The following is a 16,822-nucleotide window of genomic DNA, read 5'->3' as shown; positions in this document are numbered from 1 at the left end:
ACCATACCATCTAAAATGTGTTGTTATAAATATGTAATTAAGCTTTGCTATCGGTTATGTGTATTCTGTATTCAAAAGATTGGAAAGGGACACCAGCTCCCTATTCCCCATGTATGTTCTTTGCTAAAACCGTTCCAACAGAATAATAGTGTCACGGGAAGCTGTCCCCCCACCACACAAGTCACGTGGTACGGCCTGCCGCGTGCAGGGGGGGTTCACTCTTGTTTGTGGGCACACCCCCGTGAGGGTACGCACCTGTACGGGGTTAAGCATTAATGTTCGTTAGGCTATTTAAACCCCTGTCCGCGCGCCCCTCACTGTTGTTCATTGTTTGTTAGTTAGAAAATATGTTAGTGCCCGTATTTGTCTAGCCTGCGTTTGTTATATATTTATCATCAGTGTTAAGTGGGTCTATGTTCATTGCTGATGTTATGTGAGTGCCACCATTATCTGTTACATGTTGTATCATTAAATGTTTCACAATGTCGAGGGAGTCTGTGCGTCCTGTTCAGCGCCCTGCAGCGTTACAAACGTTACAAAAAGGTTCATAAAATGGAGCGTGTGTGTGTGTGTGTGTGTGTGTGTGTGTGTGTACAAACATGAGTACAAGGAGTAACTGTAATTACAAAAAAATAAACAATTAACAAAAATATACAATATTTACTCTTTACTCTTAAATTCATCCCACCCTTTATGTTGCAGTAATACTTTAAGTCTTTCAACATTTCAAATCATCCTGATGGATTTCATGCCACATGAGAAAAGTCTCATAAGGGTGGAATCTGTGGACCAGGAGAATGTCACGATAGTGGCATGGGTCAAGTGAGTCTATCTTCTGAGAGGGAACACTCAGGAGATAAGTCCTCACACCCATATGTGACTCAGGTTTGAGACCAGCCTTTTCCAGACACATGCCTATGTAAACATCATCAATGGGTATCATGGTGATGGACTGGGACATATTGTGGATAGCCCTGGCAGTGAATCGCGAGAGCAAAAATCCACATCCACCACAATAGGGAGGATAGCGGTCTGACTCATGCACTTGGACTGGGACGTAATATTTACTGCCTCTGGTTCGAATGGGACCCAAATAAAAGGCCAAGCTTCCAACAAAGAGGTGTTTGTTTCCATCCCCGTTGCTCTGCCCTTTCAGATACTCCACCATGTTATCTGTGTTAGCGAAAATGTCATCATCTCCGTTGAGGAGGAAGTGTGCATTGGGACACCATCTCTCCAGCCACTCCATGAACAGGACCTGTTTCAGGGTGAGGTTGTAGAAGGAATCCTTGAAGTCCCACTGCAGAATGTCTTGGTGTTCACGGTTCTCCAGCCACAGGAGTTTGTTCAGCCTCATCTTATGGTAGCCATCTCCACTGGTCCCAGACAAGAACACCGTGCGAATCTGTTTGCCATACTGCATCCTCTCTGCTGCCCACGTTTTACGCAGGACCTCCCGTCGCTCGTAGTTCGCCGGAGAGCTTTTGATGACCAGCAGAAGAAACACGTGTGCAGAATTCTGGGGACCACCACACTTATTGGGAACGTTCAGCAGCATTGGGAAATAACGGCAATGGCGGTAAAACAGGAAGTCTTGGATGTGAAGTGGCAGGCCGGAAAATCCTGTGACTTTGGAAGCAGAAAAATTTCTTTCACATTTGATAGGAGGTTCTGTTGTCTGAAGGGGCTCTGCTGACATAAATTCAGTTTCCTGATACAGTTCTCCAGTGTTTTCCTCATTGCTGTCCTGCAGATTTGGTCCCAGTATTATAACCAAACACAAAGCGCCCATGACAAACAGAACAGCTACTCCCACCTGTTGTCTCTTCTTCTTGTTCCCTGTTAAAAAGCAAACAATTTTCATCAGTGAGGCATCAAAACATGGTGCAAGAGCAGTAGAATTGGTATTAGGTGATCTGCACATGAGCACAGTAGAAACAATATGTAGGTGAGGCCAGGCAAGTTTATCGCTATGGCAGAGAGAACAGAGCACTAGCCTCCTGTATGCAAATTTAGAGGATTGTAATGGAAAACTACATTGTATTTGTGTTACAAGAACATAGAACAGACAGTTCCTTTTTCTCCAAACTCTGTGCACATTGCTAGAACATCAAAATAACTATACTTAGTATAATCTGCTAATTTGGTTTCTGAGAAAAACGCTCTGTTGTGGGACATTAGGGACAAAAACAGCCCTTTTTGGTGTTGTTTCACTCATTTGAGAGGGCTGAGAGTAGTATAAAGAAGCACAGAGGAAAAGAGGTTCCTGCCTCTCCCATACAGACACCTGAGATGCCCTCAGGCTGAGACAAATAATAAATAAGATTTACTTTTGCTTTACCCATTGGTGTCAGACTCATCTCCAGTATAGGATAGGAGATTTGCACCACAGGATGCATACACTTTATCTGTACAATCTGCACTTGGAAGATCTGACAGCGAGCTGGCTGTACAGTCACTTACATACCTGCCTGTAGTTCAGAGACAGTCTTCCATGAAAATACCACAACAGGGTGGCTACATGAAACAGAGGATTCTCTGTAGGTGTAATTTGAGACCACAAACTGGGAGGTGTGTGAATCAGCTGGGGGCCTTAAACACATAACATCATGCATCATGGATCATGGGTACAATGTTTTCCCAACAATAAACCCCACCTGAAGAAACCACTCCAATCTCCACCCCATTACAACCACACATCCTTCATCAGCTCCTCCACTCTCCTCTCCACCCCTGTTATGACCAGCTTAAGTTGGCCCATAGCAGAAAGTATGGAGCAATGGATAGATAAAGTGGGGAAAATTGTAGCTGTAGAAAAATGGTAGCAAAGCCAACAATAAACGTCAACAGGCACAGGGATGGATTTATGAATAGGTATATTGTTAAAGTGTAGGAATAACAAACACATCAGAAAGACTTTAGGAAGGTCACTGCTGAAATGGAAATTTTAACAAGCAAGCAAAAACCACTGTACAAGAGAAACCACTACCTACAACCACTACCTACTACCACTACCTACTACCTACTACCACTAACAATTACATACTACCTACTACCACTACATACTACCACTATCCTCTACCACTATGTACAACCAATACCTACTAACACTACCCACTACCACTACCCACTACCAATACCAACTACCATTACCCACTACCACTACTCACTACCACTACCCACTACCAATACCTACTACCACTACCCACTACCACTACCCACTACCACTACCCACTACCAATACCTACTACCACTACCCACTACCACTACCCACTACCACTACCTACTACCACTACCTACTACCACTACCCACTACCACTACCCACTACCACTACCCACTACCAATACCAACTACCATTACCCACTACCACTACCCATTACCACTACCCATTACCACTACTCACTACCAATGCCCACTACCACTACCCACTACCACTACCCACTACCACTACCCACTACCACTACCCACTACCACTACCCACTACCAATACCAACTACCATTACCCACTACCACTACCCACTACCACTACCCACTACCACTACCCACTACCAATACCAACTACCATTACCCACTACCACTACCCACTACCACTACCCACTACCACTACCCACTACCAATACCAACTACCATTACCCACTACCACTACCCATTACCACTACTCACTACCAATGCCTACTACCACTACCCACTACCACTACCCACTACCACTACCCACTACCACTACCCACTACCACTACCCACTACCAATACCAACTACCATTACCCACTACCACTACCCACTACCACTACCCACTACCACTACCCACTACCACTACCCACTACCAATACCAACTACCATTACCCACTACCACTACCCACTACCACTACCCACTACCACTACCCACTACCAATACCAACTACCATTACCCACTACCACTACCCACTACCACTACCCACTACCACTACCCACTACCAATACCAACTACCATTACCCACTACCACTACCCATTACCACTACTCACTACCAATGCCCACTACCACTACCCACTACCACTACCTACTACCACTACATACTACCACTATCCTCTACCACTATGTACAACCAATACCTACTAACACTACCCACTACCAATACCTACTACCACTACCCACTACCACTACCCACTACCACTACCTACTACCACTACCAACTACCATTACCCACTACCACTACTCACTACCACTACCCACTACCAATACCTACTACCACTACCCACTACCACTACCTACTACCACTACCTACTACCACTACCTACTACCACTACCCACTACCACTACTCACTACCACTACCCACTACCAATACCTACTACCACTACCCACTACCACTACCTACTACCACTACCTACTACCACTACCTACTACCACTACCAACTACCACTACCCACTACCACTACCTACTACCACTACCTACTACCACTACCTACTACCACTACCCACTACCACTACCTACTACCACTACCAACTACCATTACCCACTACCACTACCTACTACCACTACATACTACCACTACCAACTACCATTACCCACTACCACTACCTACTACCACTACTCACTACCACTACCCACTACCACTACCTACTACCACTACCAACTACCATTACCCACTACCACTACCTACTACCACTACATACTACCACTATCCTCTACCACTATGTACAACCAATACCTACTAACACTACCCACTACCACTACCTACTACCACTACCAACTACCATTACCCACTACCACTACTCACTACCACTACCCACTACCAATACCTACTACCACTACCAACTACCATTACCCACTACCACTACTCACTACCACTACCCACTACCACTACCTACTACCACTACCAACTACCATTACCCACTACCACTACCTACTACCACTACTCACTACCACTACCAACTACCATTACCCACTACCACTACCTACTACCACTACTCACTACCACTACCCACTACCACTACCTACTACCACTACCAACTACCATTACCCACTACCACTACCTACTACCACTACCCACTACCACTACCTACTACCACTACCAACTACCACTATCCTCTACCACTATGTACAACCAATACCTACTAACACTACCCACTACCACTACCTACTACCACTACCAACTACCATTACCCACTACCACTACTCACTACCACTACCCACTACCAATACCTACTACCACTACCCACTACCACTACCCACTACCACTACCTACTACCACTACCAACTACCATTACCCACTACCACTACTCACTACCACTACCCACTACCAATACCTACTACCACTACCCACTACCACTACCTACTACCACTACCTACTACCACTACCTACTACCACTACCCACTACCACTACTCACTACCACTACCCACTACCAATACCTACTACCACTACCCACTACCACTACCTACTACCACTACCTACTACCACTACCTACTACCACTACCAACTACCACTACCCACTACCACTACCTACTACCACTACCTACTACCACTACCTACTACCACTACCCACTACCACTACCTACTACCACTACCAACTACCATTACCCACTACCACTACCTACTACCACTACATACTACCACTACCAACTACCATTACCCACTACCACTACCTACTACCACTACTCACTACCACTACCCACTACCACTACCTACTACCACTACCAACTACCATTACCCACTACCACTACCTACTACCACTACATACTACCACTATCCTCTACCACTATGTACAACCAATACCTACTAACACTACCCACTACCACTACCTACTACCACTACCAACTACCATTACCCACTACCACTACTCACTACCACTACCCACTACCAATACCTACTACCACTACCAACTACCATTACCCACTACCACTACTCACTACCACTACCCACTACCACTACCTACTACCACTACCAACTACCATTACCCACTACCACTACCTACTACCACTACTCACTACCACTACCCACTACCACTACCTACTACCACTACCAACTACCATTACCCACTACCACTACCTACTACCACTACTCACTACCACTACCAACTACCATTACCCACTACCACTACCTACTACCACTACTCACTACCACTACCCACTACCACTACCTACTACCACTACCAACTACCATTACCCACTACCACTACCTACTACCACTACCCACTACCACTACCTACTACCACTACCAACTACCACTATCCTCTACCACTATGTACAACCAATACCTACTAACACTACCCACTACCACTACCTACTACCACTACCAACTACCATTACCCACTACCACTACTCACTACCACTACCCACTACCAATACCTACTACCACTACCAACTACCACTACCCACTACCACTACCCACTACCACTACCCACTACCACTACCCACTACCAATACCTACTACCACTACCCACTACCACTACTCACTACCACTACCCACTACCACTACCTACTACCACTACCTACTACCACTACCAACTACCATTACCCACTACCACTACCTACTACCACTACTCACTACCACTACCCACTACCACTACCTACTACCACTACCAACTACCATTACCCACTACCACTACTCACTACCACTACCCACTACCACTACCCACTACCACTACCAACTACCATTACCCACTACCACTACCTACTACCACTACCCACTACCACTACCTACTACCACTACCAACTACCATTACCCACTACCACTACCTACTACCACTACTCACTACCACTACCCACTACCACTACCAACTACCATTACCCACTACCACTACCTACTACCACTACTCACTACCACTACCCACTACCACTACCTACTACCACTACCAACTACCATTACCCACTACCACTACCCACTTCCACTACCTACTGGCACTATCTACCCTAGTGAAGAAAAAACAACAAGCAGGAGTGAAACAGAAGTACTTAGTCTCATCTCTCTAACTACTGACAAAACATCAACATTAAACAAAACTAAACACAAACAGGGACCAGCCCTACCCCTGTTGTGATGAGTACAACAAACATCCAAAAAAGACTATATACAGAACAATACCAAGCTATATGCACTATACACAAAGTGACAGGCACAGGTACAAAAAGGGCAGGCGAAACTCAGAGTCAGTATTACAGAAAGAGCAGTCAGAACTCTAAGTAACAAGTAGCAATATGGTATTCAAGCAAACATTAGGTGAGCTAAAAACACACACAGGTGTGCTCTGAGTCAAAACACCCACAGATGAGCTCTAAGAGCGTTTTCAAAGGCCCTTTGATAATCATCAGATTCCGGAGTCGGCGGTGCAACACAAATAATGTCATCTAATAGAGCAGAGGTGAGGTGCTGCAACAGAATACAACACACACACATTCACATACTCTCAACCACACAAACTGTGAAGCGTAACACCCCACTATAACCACACGTCCTCCACTCCACTATAACTACTCACTCCCTCACTGCTCACTCCATTACAACTACTCACCCTCCATCACTTTGTCACTCCTCACTCCATTATAACTACTCACCCTGTCTCACTCCCACACCTTCCCCACTCTGCTCCCATAGACCACAGACAGACCCCAGCTCAAGATTTCCTGGGTCAGAGACCCCAGACAGACCCCAGCTCATGATCTCCTGGGTCAGAGACCCCAGACAAACCCCAGCTCAAGATCTCCTGGGTCAGAGACCACAGACAGACCCCAGCACATGATCTCTAGGGTCAGAGACCCCAGACAGACCCCAGCTCATGATCTCCAGGGTCAGAGACCCCAGACAGACCCCAGCTCATGATCTCCTGGGTCAGAGACCCCAGACAAACCCCAGCTCAAGATCTCCTGGGTCAGAGACCACAGACAGACCCCAGCTCAAGATCTCCTGGGTCAGAGACCACAGACAGACCCCAGCTCATGATCTCCAGGGTCAGAGACCCCAGACAGACCCCAGCTCATGATCTCCTGGGTCAGAGACCCCAGACAGACCCCAGCTCATGATGTCCTGGGTCAGAGACACCAGCTCATGTGGCTGGAAGCTGCCTGTCTAAGTGGTTTCTGTGCAGTATTGGAGGACCACAGAGACCTGTGCTCTTACTGTGCTCTCCTAACTTCCTTTACCCTGTACCCAGTCTACGTCTCATCTGTGTCACCTGCAGAAACTCTCTGATGACTCTGAGGTGATCAGGTGTTTCGGGTGTATCAGGTGTATGAGGGAGCCAGTAAACAACTGTGATGACAGGTGTGGGAAAAACCATCTACTCCTCTGTGTGACCCAAGACCAAGGAGATGGTGTTTGAGAGCAAGACGAAAAGGCCACAACCAGACCAATAAGTATCATGGGACAAGATGTTGACCTGGTTGACACCTACACATTTCTTGTTGGTCACCTTGGCTGCAGGCTGTGTACAGGAATGACATGAGCAGACTGTATTTTCTACTAGCCTCACCACGACTTATGGTTGACAGGTTTTTAATCATTTTTATTAAACGGCTCTGGTCAGGTGCAGTCATCCATGGGTTGCATAATGTCCAGGGTCAAGTTTGCCCCTTAGATTTAAAAATGTGCAGCTCAGTACACACATAAACAGTTCACATGAAGTGAATGATTTTGGACTTTGGCTCTCATCTGTGTTTGAGCATGTGTATAGAAAGGGTGTTCTGGGAACTTTGAATTTCATACAAGTACTTTTTCACATAAAGTCAATTGGTGCATTTGGAAATCGATACAATTTAGACATATAATTTGTTTTTCTATGGAGATTATCTACACATTACTTGTACAACAGTTCTGTACCACTCAGGGGCATTTCTTGTCCACTTTGAATCATTGTTGTGATTGACATTCTGCTGAGAACTAGTACATCATCTTAAGGCCTTTGCTATCCCTTTTGGTTTCAAACTCACAAGGAAGAACATCATGAGTGCATGTGACCAAATACATATTATGAAAACAAAAATTGACACAAGCAATTTATGGCAGGGGATCATTGGTGGCTGCGTGTCGCTGTAGGCATTCTTAGATTGCTGGGCAGATTGCAGGACAGATGGCAGCATGTGTTCGGTATCTACAGGACGGACGGCAGAGTGTGTTCATTCAGAAGCTTCTTCAGTTCTGCTGCAGTAAGGAACTTACTGCCCACTGCAGTAGCCTTGTAACTGACTGACTGCTGGAGAGTTTCTAAGGCACATGGCACATTAATTAGCACACTGCACATTTTACATTATTGCATCATGTCTATTGTTGTACATGTTTACATCATTTGCACTATGTTTTTGTATTATATTTGTGTCTTGTCATTTATGCTACTTCAACACAGAAATGTCCCCTTGGAGATAAAAACAGTACTCTCTCTCTCTCTCTCTCTCTCTCTCTCTCTCTCTCTCTCTCTCTCTCTCTCTCTCTCTCTCTCTGTCTCTCTCTCTCTCTCTCTCTCTCTCTCTCTCTCTCTCTCTCTCTCTCTCTGTCTCTCTCTACAGTCACAACCACCAAACTGTTAGCCAATGCTATGTGTTTCTGCTGTGTTTTTCCCCACAAACGCTTAGCTTTCATTACAGAGTGCTTGGAGGCATTTGCATGTCACAGCTAAATCAGATAAAATATATTATTAGAAAGCAACTGGAGAACGCCTCCCTCTTCCCCACTGATTCTGCCACCCCCAGAAATCCTGTGGAACAGGAGAAACAGAAGCTCAAACACACCTTCAACCAGATGTCTATCAAACCCACTTCACTGACTTTACATTCACCGTTCACATATTAAGTAGTTCAATTAATCTTCACTGTCTAAACACTCTTGCTTTATGTAAAAGCATGTACAGAGTGACACAGCAAAGATACAAATTATATGTTTCATAATGACATATGTTTCATATATGTTTTATTACAAACAGTATTTGTTTTCATTTTAATAATACCTTCCTACATTCCAGTTTGGTTCCACAGATGAAAAGAAGTTCCCGACCTCCTGAAGGCAGATCAGAGCTAGAAGAACCAGGTAAGTTTGGTCTCGTGACCTGAATTTGAGGTATGAACGTATCTAACACCTTTTCAGAACAAACCGGAACCTGGTAATTGCTCTCTGATCCTCAAAACCCTTACGTCTAAAGCCTTAATCTGCCACCGAACACATGCGTTTTGATATGAGTGACGGAAGAGACTGTGATCCAACGGACACTGCGTTTTTTTCTGATGGTTAACTGTTAATTTTCCATATCCTATAAAAAGTACTAAAGTTGGTAATACTGAAAATATCATAAAGTGACAGATATTTCTGAACATATAATAAGAATTATTATTAGGCTATTAAGCAGATCCTTGATAACGATGATTACGGAATGTGCATAATAAATCAAAACAAGAAACACGTTACTTACAAGAAGAAATCTGTCTGCGGATGTTCATGTTCGGTTGACGTCTCCTTGTACAATGTATTAAATGCGGTGGAAAAATATTGATTACTGTGGTGGAAATTCAATAAAAACGGGGAGTCAGATGTGGATAATAAGTAAAAAGGTTTTAATGAAAAAGAAAGATTCCACAGAGTGTGGGGCTCACTGCCGAGAGAAGCTCCGAGTCATACAGAGCGTTGCTTAATATACAATTCTGGCTGTATGCTCTGACCAATCAGCTTTAAGCGTTGCTTACCTCTTCAGGTCAGTTGGTAACGGTCTGCTTGGGGGTCGTTTCTTATTTTGCTGTTTATCTGATCTATAGTCACACTCCCTTAACGTTCTTTGCTTACATAAGCATTTTTCCCTGGAGAACATAATACTACTGACTGTATGTGAATCACCGAAGCATGTAGCATTTCCTTTACAATTACTAAAGGATACGATTGAAGAAAAGAGAGAGATATCGACCGTTGCTACGAAACTTCGAAAAGATCATCAAATCATATTTGCTCATGCCAAACTGAGCCCGTTCCGTGCCATCTATGCTGTTAGCATTTCTATTTCAAGTGCTTGAGAGAGAGCGAGCGAGAGAGCATAAGTATAGAAAACCCGATTATAAACAAGGAGGAATTATAAAGAGAGATGACGTACAGAGAAACATTCTAACGTGTTGTATTCTAGTTGATTGTATCAACACTTAACAAGTAAAGTGATGGGACCTGATTGAGGATAAATTATTTCATAACAAAATAATTTAAATGAGAGTAGAACACAATACGATGTTTCTTTGTATGAACGTGTTAGTGATAGCTCAGTGGTTAAGTAATCAGAAGGTTGCTGGTTCAAACCCCACCACCAAGTTGTCACTGTTGGGCCCCTGAGCAAGACCCTTAACCCTCAATTACTTTAATTGTTCTCTTACATAATTGTAAGTCCCTTTGGTTAAAAGCATTAAATATATACCATAAATGTAACATTTACAAGCTGCATTGAGTACAACTGAACTTTTTTATAGCCCTTGTAATGTGTACTCATTTTCCTACTACGTTAATATGTCACCTAACAACATCTGCAGATCAGCATTTATATGAAGTTGGTGTGTAATACACTGACAATGATTCACAGACAAGTCCATGTGTGTAATGGTGAGCGGTAAATATACATGTGCAGAAAAGAGCGAGACTGATTAGGGGCAAATCCAGATCCAGAGTCTTTACGACGTTCCAGGGTCATTGAGCCAACATGGAGAGTACGAGGACACATGATAACAAACAAGTCAACAGAAGCACACACGGGAAAACAGTAGATATGGATATGGTTAATATAGAGTCAGGATTTGTTCAGAAGTGATTCAATTTACTGACATACTGAAACTACTGCTACTAAATACTGCATAAGTCATTAGAATCTATATGTGTGACAAAAAGGGGGAAAAAAAACCCTGCCATCATAAATGAAGACAGAAAACCTGTTTAGCAACAGTTGAAACAAAATCATTGTCTGGCAACAGAACAAAGATAAAGTATCTCCACAGAGACAGGACAGTATTCACAGTACATCTTCTCAGCAACAGGACTGCATTTACAGTAAATACACTCAACCAACAATGGAAAATTACAGTAGTACATAACAGAGGAAGAGCCGTGCAGGCATGGTTTACTGCAGCGACAGAGGAGAGGTAACATTAAAGATTTCATTCTCACAGTAAAATGCTTCACAGATCATCAGCTGGACTGGACTGGGGGCAGGGACATCCCAGCAGAAGCCAGAGAAAGTGAAGTTGTTAACATCACAATACTAAGCATTCTTTCTACCAGAAGAACATACCATTAGATAATATTTTTTGACATGAGTCACTAGATGGCTGCAATGTTGACGCCTAAGCAGAGAGCAGGATGCCATGGTAATTCTCTGTAACAGAAACAAAACTGAAACATCACGAAGAACAAGAATGTAATGTAAACTACATTAGATTAAAAGACGTTGTACACAGAGAAACAGGCATTACTTGTAATATAGCATAGCATGGGAAACGCACAGGTTAAAATACCTACAAACGCTACTGATAACAAAGGAACTTAAATACACACCTTAACAAGAGCTGTGACGAGCGACAGTTTCAATGGATAAATAACTAATAAGATAGGGGGAAAGGTAATGAGGGAACACACACACACAGAGACAAGATGATACAAACACAAAGGCCAAGTGTCGAGAGGTTATGTGGGCTTGGGGGTGGAGTCAAGGAGAAGGGGGCCGTTACAGTAATACCCTGGACATGAATCGGCCGATGCAGTTAAACTGAGCTTCTAAGACACATTTTCATTCACTTCGTCCAGTTACAGGTAAGTCTCACAACTGTTGTCAATATCACTTTGAGGGCCTCTAATCACTCTTCTGGATATGTCAGTATAATTCATTGTAGCAGTCACTTCAAATGATTTCCATACTGCCACGTTATTTGCAAAACCTGAACTTGTTTCAGTGTATTCCAACACACAACGATACAACAGCACAGTATACAGGGTGGAAACAGGCCTTTGCGGTAGTTCCATTCCCAGCCTTTAGGGCCATAATGGAGCTTCATATGCAGATTGTAAGGGATGGGGTACCAGGAAGGGCCTGGCAGGAATAAAACTGGTTTTGTTGTGACCTTGTTATCTGTTGTTATCTGTTGCACTGTCACCTTTATAACCTCTTATAACCTCTATAAAAAAATCATCAATTGTGATATGCTAAGCTATCCTAAGGGTTTGTCAAAGCTAATTGTGTTTAGCAATGATACTGCTATCCTTGTTAGCATTCTAAACAAGCATGTTTGGTTTGGGTGTCTATACAGAAGGGTTTATATGTTTGAAGTTCATATGAAATTGCCCCTCTTTGACTGATGAGTCTTCATATAACAGGCCAGTCCTTTGTTTGTAGAGCACACTACCTATGGACTACACCTTAGGAGGACCATTAATGCAGTACCAGCCTACATTGTAGATACTGCATCATTTGGTGAGATATATATGAACCCACAAGCTGTGGTGGATTATATGGCCTTTGTTGACAGAGTAGCTACATGTATACATGGGTTGGATGAATGTGTTACTTTTTACTGGTAGTATATGTTGTTATTAAACCAGTGTAACAGTCTTTGTATATTAAATTATATTACCCCCATTTCTGATAAAGTCTTCATTTTTTGTTTATTTTGTTATTTGTTTAGAAGTATTACACTTGTAGTCATATGTAATACTATATGTCATATGTACACTAGAGATGCACAGAGTCCTGGTAGGTTTTATATTGTAAATTACAACAACATTATTTAAGTGGCCTATTATTAGAATGACAAAGGTAAAAGCCCTTCATTGCAAATGCAATGTTTTTTACATTTTGAAAGTTAAAGCAAAATGTCTCAAGAAAGTCATCTCTGTCCTCCTCTTGCAAAAACGAGTCCAAATTCTAGTAATTTAGCAGAGTCCAAGCTGCACACCCAGTCCAGACTGGTCTGAATGATTCAAACACCACTGGATATCTTTTCAAAATGACCATAATGCGGTCCTTAGAAGTGAATTAACCAAAGAAACAGGAGGACAGTTAAATGATAGTTATCCATGGCATATAATGTAAAATTTTGTATCTTCATGTATCAAAATAGGATCCAAATACCATCAATACACTCCAAAGATCAGAGGTTCACCTTCTGTGTCCACTCACTGTCTGCTTTATCAGCTCCACTTTCCATATCGGAGCATTCAGTAGTTCTACAGATACAGACCACAGTCCATCTGATCCTCTGTGTGTCACGTCCACAGACCAGAGCGTTCCCTGTTTTCCTGACATCACAGTCAATTCCGAGTTTTCCAGTTTTCGTGTCCATGGTTCCGTATCTCCTCCCCTTTGTCCCCAACTGTCCCCGGGTTTGTCCCTAATTGCATTCCTATGTAAACCCCGTCCCTGCGGCTTTTGTTTGTCGGTCATTGTTTCTGGTAAAGTCTCGGCTGCCATAGCTCCTCGAGCCTACGCGGCTGGTTGGATCTCGGTTGTCCTCGCTCGTATGTGTTTAGTAATCTCCTGTTTAATCTCGCGTCTCGCCCCGCGCTCCCTGTTTAGTTACCCTTGCTGTCTGTGTTGCTTTCCTTGCTTTAATTCTGTTATATGTGTCTTCATGTGTCTGTTACAATGTTGTTTGTTTATCTTGCGTAGCCCGATTCTGTATTATCCCCGCTTGTCTAAGTCTTAATGCTCATAGTTGTATTTATCATTGTTGTTCTCCGTTAGTCTTTCGTTAGTGTTTATTTCCTGTAGCATAAACTACACTGTCTGTTTACTTGATTTACTTGATACAAATCAAGGTACTTGATTTGTAATTGGAAGAAGGTGGGTTCAAGAGCCACCACTGCTAAGTTTCTACTGTAGGGCCCCTCAACAAGACAATTAACCCTCAAATTGTGCATGGTCATAATTGTAAGTTGATTTGGATCAGCTTCAGATAAATGTATAACTAAGCAACCACAAGAGGGAAGTAAAGCAAAACAGATATGAGAGAGGGAAACCATGGACACTAGGAGGGTGGCCAATGGTGACAGATTTAAATGTTTATCAGTATCTTAATCATTTGTGTCTAGCCAAAGTCCTCAAATGTCCAGTGCTGTATTTTTTTCATTTTAGATTTTATTTTTAATTTTTTATGTATTTCTGTTATATTTGGGTATGTGGGATTTGTTTTAGAATCTCATTACTACCCTTGCTGAACCTGGGAGGGTACCCTATAATATATAGCTGCTTCTATCATAAGAGCCAGTTTGCCATACAGGTATGCACAGTACATTAGCATTGTAGATAATTAGCCAGTGAGCTGAGGAAGGACATTCTAATATAATATTTCCTTCTTGGCAGGAGCGAATGGTAGTTTAGTGCTAGCCACTGTTTGTGTTTTTTTGTTGTCCTACAGACATATATTGCTTTTATTGGTTTGTGTGTTTGGTTCGCACCCTAGCAGGATGCACCACATCCTGATGGAAACCAGCATGGATCTCCAGTTGTACTGGACTGACTCCCCTCTTTGTTCTTTTCTAGTCATCTTTACATACCCACGCAAGATCAGCCCGTTCTCAGCTTGCTGATTTTACAACCACATTTCTTTGCAAACCTTCAGATAAATGTTTATACCTGTAAACTCTGAGTGGGGTTGGTGTTTATTTAAACCATCTTAAATTTCATGTACTTGCCCATGTATCATTCAGTTAAAATTTACTTGTATAGTATGTTTCACAACAGGCATCAGCTGTACAGACATCAGAGTCCAATTACAAGGCAACATTAGTAAAGAAAAACTCCTTTCAGATCATGAGGAAGAAATCTTGAGCGCAACCAAGACTCAGAAGTGGATGCCATCCTGTGGTAGACACCAGATAACACAAACAATACAAAAAGGCAATTTGAGTTATGTGCCAGTTTAAGAAAAGATGGGCATGTACAGTAATTAGTACTGTATTAGGAAAGATAGACAGGTTAAACTAATGGCATTAAACAGAAAGCTTAAGATGAATCGGAAGAGACCGGTGAGTAATGTGTGAGCATAACTGAGGTCATCTAAAAAGAGTGACAATGAGAATGAAGTCCATCATGGCTGCCGGAGGGTGAAACGGCTGTAGTCGGAGTGCACAGAGGACACAGTCAACAAACCGGACAGAATAAAGCTGCTGATTGTCTAATTACTAAAATCTCCAGCCAAGGCTTTCACTCTCTTCAGGGTGAGAGGTCATAGCTTTGTTTTCAAGCACAGCAGGAGTGTCTCTGACTAACCTGCCCAAGAACACACGCGAGAACAGCACACAGAACGGGAGACAAACAGAAAAACAAGTGAGATCAGACCAACCATACAATCTTCAAAAAAACACAGATAGTGTAGTGTTTTTAGAACTCAGAAAAAGAAGAGACAAGCCAAATGAACTACAATGAATGAGGAGAGGACATTTTATATAGATTCTGTCACTGTACGGCCCCTCCTCCTGTGTGTGTGTGTGTGTGTGTGTGTGTGTGTGTGTGTGTGTGTGTTCGTTCAGATGGCCACGCCCTCCCCGTGTACCACCTGCTCCTTGTTTTGTATTGTTATGGTGAGTGTATATAAGTCTCTTGTTTAATTGTGGATGCTGTCAGTGTTTGACCTTACGTTAGCCTAAGCGCTACGGTGCCTTTTGTGCCTTTAAATAAACGTCGCTGTGTGTTACACGGCTCCTCTTTGCATCCTGCCAAGCCTCCCCGCGTTACAGATTCTCACAACAAACATCACAAGGCCTCTACCAACAATTACATTTTAGCTGATAATTAATTGCCATATAGCAAATTACAATTAGCAATTTTTCCTTTTAAAAACGCTTCTAACGTCGTTAGAGGGACGCAAAAGCGACGTGAAAACGTTGTTTTAGCACTTAAAGTG

The 16,822-nt window shown here is 42.9% G+C and overlaps 1 protein-coding gene across 4 annotated transcripts; it reads right to left on the bottom strand.

The window, feature by feature from the left end:
* Positions 1–14: 14 nt before the first annotated feature.
* On the bottom strand, positions 15–12,575 carry LOC113587962 (N-acetyllactosaminide beta-1,3-N-acetylglucosaminyltransferase 3-like). Of its 4 annotated transcripts, none has more exons than XR_003411807.3 (4): positions 12,480–12,575; positions 10,372–12,300; positions 9,913–9,979; positions 7,846–9,663 (listed from the first exon to the last, which is right to left on the bottom strand). XR_003411807.3 is itself a non-coding variant. In XM_027026932.3 (3 exons), exons 2-3 carry the CDS (start codon positions 10,397–10,399, stop codon positions 719–721), a joined length of 1,149 nt encoding a protein of 382 aa, XP_026882733.2. In that variant the 5' UTR covers positions 10,400–12,300; positions 12,480–12,575; the 3' UTR covers positions 15–718. The 4 variants fall into 4 exon arrangements, 1 of the variants encoding a protein (XP_026882733.2); XR_014119969.1 differs by having other exon boundaries at positions 7,846–9,176; XR_003411808.3 differs by having other exon boundaries at positions 9,921–9,979.
* Positions 12,576–16,822: the final 4,247 nt, after the last annotated feature.

The sequence above is a fragment of the Electrophorus electricus genome, chromosome 25 (assembly GCF_041902795.1).
Source record: "Electrophorus electricus isolate QZ-2024a chromosome 25, ASM4190279v1, whole genome shotgun sequence".
In the NCBI taxonomy this organism is placed as follows: domain Eukaryota; kingdom Metazoa; phylum Chordata; class Actinopteri; order Gymnotiformes; family Gymnotidae; genus Electrophorus; species Electrophorus electricus.
This window is presented reverse-complemented; position numbering and strand designations above follow the sequence as displayed.